Here is an 11,785-nt window from a genome sequence, read left to right as displayed (position 1 = left end):
GTACTCCCTTGGATTGTCAAAAGGGTGATAGATTTGTAAACTTCCTTGATGTGAAATTTCTAGACACACAAACCTCCTCGTTTAATGTATGCATGAACCTCAAGGAATGTGCTTCCCTGTGCTAAAGGAAGTGCACTTGCATTGCTTATCCAAATTCAGATATCAAAGGATGAGGAAGTGGATGGTTGCTCTAGTTTGGTGACTTGATTGACATTAGAGAATTCACTTAAAATGGGAAAGAGTTACGTAATCATGCTTGCATCATAATCAGGTATGAACTTTTCTTTTTCTTACTTGAGAAACATAAATCTGATATAAATGTCATGGTATATTTATTCAAAGGTTTTTAATTTTTCACCTTCTATACATGCCTCCAGTTTTATCCCTTGATTTTGTGGCTTCGTATGGCTTGGATATTATTTAAATGAGTTCATTACACTTAAAAGGTGTTTAAATGATGTCTGGAAAAATCAAACTTCAAAAATACTTAAAATTTGAAAGGGTACGAACAATGTGAGGAATGCTCACATTCTTTGTATCCTCCCCATTCTCCACTTCTTTGATGTTTTAAAAATATTTTGGGACATCGTATAGCTTGTATATTGTTTAAATGAGTTCATTACACTTAAGGGGTGTTCAAATGATCCCCGGAAAAATCAAATTCCAAAAATACTTAAAAATTAGAAAGGGTACAAAGATTGTGACAAATCCTCACATTCTTCGTACCCTCCCCAATCGCCACTTCTTTAGTGTTTTAAAAATATTTTGGGACATCGTATTGCTTGTATATTGTTTAAATGAGTTCATTACAATTAAGGGGTGTTCAAATGAGGCTCGGAAAAATCAAACACCAAAAATGCTTAAAAATTGGAAAGGGTACGAAAAATATGAGAAATCCTCACATTCTTCGTACCCTCCCCATTCTCCACTTATTTGATGTTTTATAAATTTTTTGGGACATTGTATGGTTTGGATATTGTTTAAATGAGTTCATTACACTTAAGGGGTGTTCACATAATCCCTGAAAAAAATCAACTCCCAAAATACCTAAAATTTAAAAATGGTACGAAGAATGTGTGGAATCCTCACAGTCTTCGTACTTTCCTCATTCTCCACTTCTTTGATATTTAAAAAAAAAATTGGGACATCGTATGGCTTGAATATTGTTTAATTGAGTTCATTATACTTAAGGGGTGTTCAAATAATACCTAAAAAAATCAAAATCCAAAAATACTAAAAAATTAATAAGAGTATGAAGAATGTGAGGAATTCTCACATTCTTCGTACCCTTTTCATTCTCCAATTCTATGATGTTTAAAAAATGTTTAGGGACTTTGTATGGCTTAGATGTTATTTAAATTCGTTTTTTACACTTAGTGGATGTTCTAATAAGTCCTGGAAAAATCAAAATCCAAAAATAGTAACAAATGAGCAAGGGTACGAAGATTGTGAGGAATCTCACATTCTTTGTGCCCTCCCTAGTCTCCACTTCTTTGATTTTTTTGAAAAAAAAATTGGGACTTCATATGACTTATATATTGTTTAGATAAGTTCAATACATTTGGTGGGTGTTAAATGGATTCCTGAAAAATTCAAACTGGAAATTTACTAAAAAATCAAAGAGGGGTTTGGATTTCCATACTGTTACTAATTATGCCTTTTTCGTTTTTTCAATATTCATCCAATTTTTTGTGTAATTGAATTTAAATGCTAAGAAATAATTTATTCATATATTTATCAATTCATAATTAGTACACAACTAATTTAATTTTAAATTAATATATATTTTTTAAAATTTATTTCTATTGTTTCCCATTTTTTCCACACTTCAAACATTCATCCAATTTTGTCAACAAATAATTTGATGCTAAAATAAATTAAATTTTCTTTTCCTTAATTTATAAATTATATCACCAAATTATTTTGAATTTTTTTTTTGTTTATTTTAAATTTCATTTTTATCATTACCTCTTGGGTTTAATCACTTTATATTACAAAAATAAATAAATTGTAATTTCTTTTTCCAATTTTTTATTTTTTATTTTTCTACTTCATAAAAAAAATTCCCAAATAAAATAATTACATTAAACATGATCTTATAAGTGGTCATTGTAATATAATTGCTCATTGACAATGTGTGCTGTATGAGGTTAATTCCCATGTCAACTGAAGAATTGGTTGTCTTTAATTTTTTATTTATTTTGCATGTCAGGTGTCTTAATCCTATTAACCTAAAAAAGTGGGTATGGTACCGTTCGGTACCGTAGCATGACCGAAGTTAAAAGACTTGACTTCTTTCTAGTGTCAAGCTGGTTCCCCCATCAAGCATGTCATCAGTAGATTTACTGGCTTCAATCCTTGGTGAAAAGGGCCCTTTTATTTTCATGTGCATTTTCTTTCTTGTATTTAATATCTAGGTTAGGTTTCAAGCGCTTGGCCTCACAACCAAACTGACGGTGCTCAGTTCTCTAATCTTTTCATTTTTTCTTTTCCTTTCTTTCTTGCTTTCTTGGGAGAATTTATAGGTCCTTTGCACAAACTTGTTTTAGTATTTGGGGATTTGAAAACACGATTCAGGATTTTAGTATTATTTTTTCTGAGAACTTTCTATTAGGCCATGGTTCTAATCAACTTCTGCTTGACTGTTAGTACATGGCTTACCTGCTCCATCATCCTGGTTCCTCTCATGATACTGTAAATGTGTTTGTTTAATTATTGAACAAAGGAAAAAAATGACACAATCTTGAAAACAAGAAAATCAAATGACTTGCTGATTTAATGAATTCAAAGAAATAATTAATTCTTTATTTGTTTCCAAAAATAAAAATAGACACAGGATTTTTATTATAGACACAGTGAAATATGGAGGATTATGGGACAAAGCAAATACCAGATTTACAAGGCGAAACGTGGTGGCCACAAAGTTGTGCAAATGAATGATGACCTATATAGTTATATCGTACAGGTACGTCTAACAATAGGGCTATGTTTGGTTCTCATAAAATTTGAGGGAAAAGGCAAGGGAAAGAAAATACAAAGGAAAAATAAAAAGAAAGAAAAAGTGAAGGAAAATAAAAAATGGATTAAAAGTTGATATGTTATTTTTATTTTTTACTTCAAACTCATTTTATTTATTTTAACTCATTAATATAAAGATTAAATAATTTTAAAATACATAAGTTTTTAATTAGTTTTAATTATATTTGATTTTCTTTTATATTTTTCATAGGACAACCAAACATGAAAAAATCATTTTCCTTTGCATTTTTTTTCTTTCCTTAGTATTTTTCGGGAACCAAACATAACCTAGGTCTTTTTCCAATCAGTAATCTTATACATATATAGATTCATTTCATTGAGAGAACTTTCCGAATCAGTTCCCAAAAATATGGTAATAAGATATCAAATGGTTTGGAATCATGTGGGCATCCTAATTTATTGAGCATTTTAATTTTTAGATTGAAGCCCTACAGCTTGCATCATTTGTAGATTATATTGTTTTATGTCTGCCACTGCATAAGAGGGCCTCCTAAATTAATTTGCAATATAGGATAATGAAGAAAGAGGGCATACACTATTCCCAATCGAGACATTTGTTGATAATGATGATGACACATAGCCCTAGAGAATATAACCAATGGGAAGATGAGGATCGATATTGAGTTGTTTCGGTTCTTGTATTTCAATTTTGATGGTATATATATTTTCTGAAAAAGTAAAGACTTGTTTGGTAATTAGTAATTGTTTTTTAAAACAGTTATGAAATTGTTTGATATTTTATAAAATAAAAGGGTTTATTTAATTTGGTAACTGTTTTTGAAAATAATTATAAAAATAGTTTTTGAAAATTATTTTCTGATTTTTGTAAAACAAAAGTTTGTTTAAAAACCTGAAATATTTTTAACCTGATTTTAATATTTTTAAACATGTTTTAAAAATAATATTTATATCTAGTGTTTTATTTTTAATCAATTTACATGTTTATATAATTATTTCTTAAAACAATCCTCATAAAATAAACGAAAACAACACAAAACAATGCAAAACAACTAAAATATGTTATCTCAAAACATTTTATTTTCTATTATTAAAATAAAAAATAAATAAAAATTAGTTTGTTATTGCAAAATATATTTTCCGTGTTTGTCATTTTGGAGAATAGAAAAACTATTTCAAAAAACAGTTTCCAAACAGGCCTTTTTTATTTGGAAGATTAAAATGTTTTTAATATTTTTAAATATGTTTTAATTATAATTTTTATATAATGTCTTATTTTTAATAGTTCTCTTTATTTTTTAAAATAAATATCATAAAACAAGTGAAAAATAAAACTAAAATATGTTATGTGAGAGTATCATGTTTTCTATTCTTAAGAACAAAAAACAGAAAACGATTTTTACTTGTCAAACGTGTTTTTCTAATTCTTTTTTTTTTTTCTTTTTTTTTGAAAAAACAGAAAATTGTTTTTAAAAATAGTTACTAAACATATGCTAACTTCGCATTTTATCAAGAACGAAGATTCAAGGTTTTTGACATCATATTCTTTTTAATCTTACAATTTCTCATTTTCATTTTTTCTTTGGTCTCGTTAGGGCTTATTAGATTCAACATCCAGCTACGAAATCCGGCAGTTGATGGTTTTATACTTAGAATAATTAAAACTGCTTCGTAACGTTTGGATAAGATTCAATTGGAAAAACTTGTTTCCAAGTTTTAAACTGATAGAACTAAAAGCAACCAGCCCCATTCAAAGAAAAGTAGAGGTTGTGACATATTAATTTTATATTTGTTTAATATTTTCTTTTAATTTTTAATTAAATTTAGTTCTCATTTTGGTGGTTTTAAAAAATCTTGTAAGGGGTATCATTTTTCCATTCATCCATTTTACCTGTTTTTATCTTAAACTTATCCAAATCCTTTTTTTTACCTTGCTACAAATGGAGTTTTAAGAAGTGGGATATTCATATAAGTTTAAATCTTACAAAATTTAAACGACATGATATCCAAACTTGATTTGGCCGGGATGTTTGTTTATGAAAATCTATTTTTTGGATTTTTTTGAAGCGAGGAAACTCTTTATATTTGCATTAGGGTTTCTTAATATCAATAGGCTTGTTTTTTAAAATTAAATTAAATTACATCTAATAGAACTATTGTCATCTCCAAAAGCTTAGGCCTTATTTGACAATTGGTTTTTAAAATAATTCTAAAAAATAGCTTTTAAGAATAGTTTTTGAAAACTATTCTTTGATATTTTGTATAATAAAGTTTGTTTGGAAACCTAAAATATTTTTAATATTTTTAAATATGTTTTAAAAATAATTTTTATATCCACAACTTTAGTTTTAATCATTATATATATTTGTATAATTATTTTTAAAAACAGTTCTAAAAAAATAACTAAAAGATATTCTTTAAAAACATCATGTTTTATGTTTTCATATAATAGAAAATAGAAAACAGTTTTTAGTTACCAAACATGTTTTCCAATTTTTTAATTCTAAAAAATAGAAAATTATTATTGAAAACTATTACCAAATAGATCCTTAACCTCCATCTCTATACTTTTCAAGGCAATCTTGAAAGCACCCTTGGCTTAGAAAAAGGTTTGGACTTGCATAGAAATGTAGGCCTTTAGAGGATCCATTAAAGAAGAGGAGTACTACATTTAGGCCATGGAAAACTAGTATAGGTGGTATCGATCTTATAAAACTCTAGGGATTAAGTGCATTCGGTCAAGTAATTTTGTATACCATTTTTTCATAGCTAATAAATTATTTAATAGTCGAGAGATTAATCTTGTGATTTTTGAATCACCCAGTGGTTGCTTAATGGTTTTTTCATATCTTATCCCATGTGGTTTTGTGTATTTTAATCAAGAAGAAACTAAAAATTAATAATAAAGGTTGAATTATGGTTGAATTCACAAACTATTTATTCGTCCTCGTAGTTTCATATATCTAGACCTAAATATTTTTTATATATTTTATTTATTTTAGCTCTTCTATATAGAAATCAAATAAATTAAAAATATATAAGTTTTTAACCAATTTTAACAATATTTGAAATTTTTTCATACCTAAAACCAAGTATAAGACATAATATTTTAACATTTATTTTATTTCCTTTTGTATTTTTTGAAACCAAATATAAGCCAAGGATTTAAGAAAGAACAATGCCATATTAATATAGATGACTCAAATTAACAATATGATTTCTATGATACAATTACAATATATTAATGAATTTTACAGGTCCTTAAGACAGAATTCAAAATGTCAAGAGTCACATGGTTAGGAGGACAAAGAGCACATGCCAGAAAGGGGGGCCAGCACTCTGAAAATCAAATGTTAATACTAGACATAGTGGTGGAATATTAGCCCCCTGAGAAAGATGGTTGAAATTCTAATATTAGCCCCCTCTGAAAATCATCTACTTTTCTCAATAACCTTTTCCACTCTAAAGCATGCCAATATCTCATAGAATATACTCTGACCTGTTTTAATAGAGCTTTTAAATCCACCATAATCTAGAGAAGTCCAAAAAGCCATAAAAATTCAAGTCACTGAAAAATCAAAAGCAGGAAACAACATATATAATAATAAAATAAAAAAAGAAAAAGGAAAAAGAAGAAAGCACCATCTGCACCTTTACAAAAAAGAATATGCCATTTCTTCACATTAGATAACATTAAGTCTTTTAAATGGAGAGCCAGCTTGGAATCTTAATCTTCTTTCCCTTTCTAGCTTTGTTTTTAGCAGGGGAGTTGCCCCCCTAGACACTTCTTTTCATCCTTCTTTCTTAATCTCCTTTTGGTAGAGAAATATGAAGAAAGAAAACTCAAAATGAGAAGGGGAAAAAACAAAAAGAAAAAGTTGACATCTTGAGTGAGGAGGAGAAGAAAAGGAGCCATCAAAAGCAAGTTGCAGGAGCAGGGCTTCACAAAGTTGTCTAATTATTTACCTGCATCAGGGGAAAGAAACCCAAATAAGGTATCATGAATCCTGCATCTTTTCATTATTGAATCATTGATTCAGTCCTTTATGATTCTGATTTCAGAACAAATAATTAATACACCAAAGAAGAAGAAAAAAAGGAAAGGAATTTACCATTTCCCTCGAACACCTTTCTCATGAAAGTAAGGAAAATGATTATTAGAGCAACCCCTGCCAATAATCCAACAATAATTGCAAATGTCTTCTCACCATCATCATGAGATGAATCTGCATTTGATTAGAAACAGTTTGGAAAAAGGAATTATTCAAATGAAATTAAGAAAAATATGCTTCCATCTTTGCAAATAAGAAATAAAATGGGATTCTTTGCCAGACTCAAATGTTTGATATGGAAAGGACTAAAATAAATGCTAAAAGAAGAACCTTCAAAAACCTTTTTTTTTTTTTTTCTTGGGATTGAATGCAGAGTGCCTCGTCCCATGATGTGATATTAACACGTATGATCAGCCAATGATGTAATGTAATTTAACATTTTTTTTTTTGTATGTAAGAAATCTGATATCATATCGAGTGAGGATGAATAAATTGAGAAGATTAGGACAAGGAAATCTTTATGTGTGGGTAAGCGTTATGAAACAATATGATTCACTCTAAATGACTTGTTTCAATGATCAGAAATCGGAATCAGGACTTGAAGAATGAATTGAGTAGACTGACCATGGTTAGGGTGGGCATAAGTGTGAGCCCCAGCAGTGGTGTACCTGGCGTAACACTTGCCCAAGAACATATCGCCATAAACGGCCGTTCCACAGTCAGACTTGAGGCGTGAGATGGCCTCCGACACACAATCCTGGCACTCACCGACACTCAAATCCCCAACACACTGAGCCACGCCCTGCACATCACCAGACCCACCCACCCTGTACCCACCACTTGAAGCCTCCATACTCCCCAACACCGCGTCTCTCCGCCCCATTCTCTCCGCCTCGTACCCAACTGACGGCCCACACTTCTTCAGCACCACAGTCTTGTCCTCCACTCCCAAGAATGTGTCATTATCGTACTTGACGAAGCACCCTTGTAGCTGCAATGCGCCACCACAGGTTTGGGAGCAGAGGGAGCCCAGTTGAGACACTGCGCGCGCGACGCATGTGGCGCAGTCCGGCATTGAAAGGTCGCCTCTGCACTGGTAGAGTCCATACACCACATCTTGTGGGCTTGACCCCATGATCGTAAAGTTGTTGTAGGTGGAGTAGGTGGCTGAGTTGGCCAGGGATGTGAGGAGGGAATCGAGGTTGGACTCGTAGGGTGAGTTTGGGGTGTATTTGATTTGGGAGCACCCCATGAAGACGAAGTCGTCATTGGAGGAGTGGGAAGGGAGAGGGAGTGATAAGAGAGAAACAAGGGAGGTGAAAAGTGGGAGGAGATGAAGTGTCCTTGGTTCCATGCTCGGGAGGTGGAGATAGAGATGGAGGTGGAGATGGAGATGGAGGGTTGTGGGGAAGATGGAGATGGGTTGTCTGGCCTAGCCTCTCTGCTTTCGACTTCAAACACTGCGTTGAGTGGCCTTCTCTTTATATATATAGACGTGTGTGTCTAGGCCCCTCCGTCGATCAACCAGCTCCCATTTACCCAAACCAAATGCACCCTTACATGTTACATATTTTTCCATTTTCTTTTTTTTAGCACTATTATTAAAAAAATATATTTAAAAATAAATACAAAACCAATTTGATAGATACTACTCGCTTGTTAAACTCATGTTTTAAAGCCATCAAAGAGTTCGTTTTTTATTCAAAATATGAATGTATTTTCTATATTAAACCGGCTTTTTATAATCACATAATTCACTTTATTTTAGATTAAACTTATATTTTTAAAAGGAGATTTTTTATTTTATATATATATATATATATATATATATATATTAAATTTATCTCTTTTAAAAACCGACTTCTCATAAAATAAAATTTATTATATAATAAAAATATATAGTATACTAAAAATATCTTAGCACCATCCTTTTACAAACAATGTCTCTCTAAAGTTTATTATCATTTATAATCTTGCATTGATAGGGAAAAATGCACAGCTAGAAAATATTAAAATGAGCATCCATCAACATATTGAATTTTTAGTCTTTTAAATTGTATCTACGTTCTCTTCGGATCGGATTAAGTGGGGGAGCTGAGCAGTAACAGGCAGAAGTTCCTTTTTGCGCCCAACCAAGTGGTGAGTAGGCTATTAGCCTATTAGGCACTGCAGCTGAAATGCATGGTGGCAAGATAACTAGAAACATCCCGTGACCGGACGATGTTCTGGCTAAAAGTGGACCCATGACTTCTTGGCGGTTGGCACGGCACCCTAGGTTTATCCCAATTATTAAAATTCCAGCTGTTGAATCTACTGGGTCAAGCTATACCTAACTGTTGGGTCGAAGAATCTCATTGGATACAATCTCAAAACCTCACATCTGACTTGTTTCACCATACAGCAAGGTAATAAAATTTAGTTACTCTCTTCATTTAGATCGGAAGATAGAACATCCTAATCAACCAGTAACTAGTAAATCCTTTGTGTTTTAAGAACTAGAGTTTTACTTCGGAATCCATTTGAGATGAATTTCAACTTTTATAACATGCTTTCATCAAAGTTTGGGAAGGATGACAAGTAGGATTTTTTGGCAATGTTTTTTACAATAATTTCAAACTCTTTTTACAAATAGTTTTTAAAATAGTTTTTTTAATAATTCAAATATAAAAAACAGTTCTTTTTTTCATGCATTTTTCATAAAGATACTCTACATTTATATTAGACATTAAAGTTTTAAAAATATTTTCCAACTCGGTTACTAATAAAATTCTACAAAAAACCAATTGAAAAAAAATTGTTGGTTGTCAAAAAAAAATTTATTTAAAAGAATAAAAACCGCTTTTTAGAACACTTATAGAATAAGTATTTAAGTCTTGAAAGGATTAAACTAAAACTTTAAAATTTTGGATAATTTTAATATCGTTGTACCATGAAAAATATGATAATTCTAACTCTTTTGGCCATCAACGGATAACAACTTATTTGAAAGAAACTTTGAGGAGAGAGTTAGAAGTGCTTTTCTAATGCTTTTAAACACCTTCTTATAAAAATTAGGTGTTCACAAACTTTTGAAAATTATTTTTAAAAATGTAAATAATTACTTTGGAAGTACGTAGATATGCATAGCTTTAAAACTAGTTCAATAGATTGAGAGAAAGTCATACATTTACGGTATAATAACTAATTTCTCTTATTTGATGTAAGATATCACAATCCTGTGAGACACGATGTCCCACATTAGATAAAGGATATAAATTACTTCCAAACTAGGTGTAAACCAAATAGACTATGACAACCCAAATAGGTGAAAAGCAAAAATATTTTTTTCATTTCTTTGGTATTTTCAAGGTAAAGAAGACCTTTCCTCGCACAATAAGGTATCTACTCTTTTTAATTATTGGTAACGTTCATTGAGTGACTGCTTTTATGCATAGCTTTTTCAAATGAAGACACGCCCAAACAACTGTACGCATCGCACTACTGCGCCCTCAAGTCTACTTTCCGGCACTTAGCTACCAGCAAAGCTTCGGTTCTACTTTGCTATCGGGAATAGCTGGTTGCATCATGGCTTGGAGATTTCATTTGGCTGACGCGAAAATTAAAGTTCCTTTGTCGGAAAGAGATAAAAGTGGGTCTTTTTGACTTCCAATATCTCCAATATATATATATATAAACCTCATGGACCATTAAAAAGAATTGGAAAGAGTTTCATGTTAGGTTTGTATGTTTCTTTAAATCTATGTATATTAATTGATAAGAGTCCAATCAATGTAAACTTTTGAATTGCTTGAGAGCCTGTTGTATCATAGCCTAACTTTTTTAGGTTAAAGTCAATAGTTCACAACGTTTAAAATGACAAAAGAATAATAGAAAATTTGTTTGATAATTGTTTTTTAAAAGAATTATGAGAAATAATTTTTAGAACAATTTTTAAAAATTATTTTATAAAATAAAAATCTATTTGAAAATCTAAAATATTTTTAACATGCTTTTAATTTTTTTAAATATGTTTTAAAAATAATTTTTATATTTAGAATTTTATTTTTAATTATTTTATATATTTGTATTATTTTTTTTAAAACAACACTAAAACAAGTGAAAATAATAAAAAAAAATATTATTTCAAAACATTGTGTTTTATGTTCTTAAAAATAAAAAATTTAAAAAAAAATTCGTTGTAAACACTTTTACTTATTATTATTATTATTATTTTTTTAAACATAAAAAATTATTCTCAAAGACATAACCAAACATGCCCTATCTAGTTTTCTCTTCGGTTCAAACTCATTCTTTGTTTAGTTTGTGAGTATAATGTTGACACCATACTCCAGTCCTTTCCACCCATAGTTCTGGCTCATATAGCGCAATGACTATTGAGACAGTGGGGCATTTCTAATTTAATATTCTAAAGTTCTTGCGCTCACCACAAACAAAGGAAGTGTGTATGGACAAATGCATGTGTTCCTTCTCCCTCTCATTTTTATTTTTATTTTTTCATTTTTTTTTACTCTGACTTTTAGTGGCCATCGTGCGTGGAGAACAGAAGCTACCAAGCAAAATCGTTTACTATTTCTCTTGAAAAAAAATAAATAAATAAGGAAAGAAAAATTGAAGGAGACGGAAGAGAGAGGGTCACAATCAATAATGTCGTATGTAGTTTAATGTAAGTTTGTCGTGGACTCGATCTGCCAATAACATTACACTTGTGGTGTAGCATCTAACCAAGTCATTGTCAT

At 30.5% G+C, this 11,785-nt stretch overlaps 1 protein-coding gene across 1 annotated transcript; it reads right to left on the bottom strand.

Moving 5' to 3' along the window:
- Positions 1 to 6,475: 6,475 nt before the first annotated feature.
- On the bottom strand, positions 6,476 to 8,512 carry LOC117929749 (plasmodesmata-located protein 7-like). The gene is made up of 3 exons (XM_034850146.1): positions 7,674 to 8,512; positions 7,110 to 7,223; positions 6,476 to 6,963 (listed from the first exon to the last, which is right to left on the bottom strand). Exons 1-3 carry the CDS (start codon positions 8,401 to 8,403, stop codon positions 6,956 to 6,958), a joined length of 852 nt encoding a protein of 283 aa, XP_034706037.1. The 5' UTR covers positions 8,404 to 8,512; the 3' UTR covers positions 6,476 to 6,955.
- Positions 8,513 to 11,785: the final 3,273 nt, after the last annotated feature.

The sequence above is a fragment of the Vitis riparia genome, chromosome 14 (genome assembly GCF_004353265.1).
Source record: "Vitis riparia cultivar Riparia Gloire de Montpellier isolate 1030 chromosome 14, EGFV_Vit.rip_1.0, whole genome shotgun sequence".
Classification (NCBI taxonomy): Eukaryota; Viridiplantae; Streptophyta; class Magnoliopsida; order Vitales; family Vitaceae; genus Vitis; species Vitis riparia.
The sequence above is the reverse complement of the archived record's forward strand: the minus strand, read 5'-3'. Positions and strand labels throughout refer to the sequence as shown.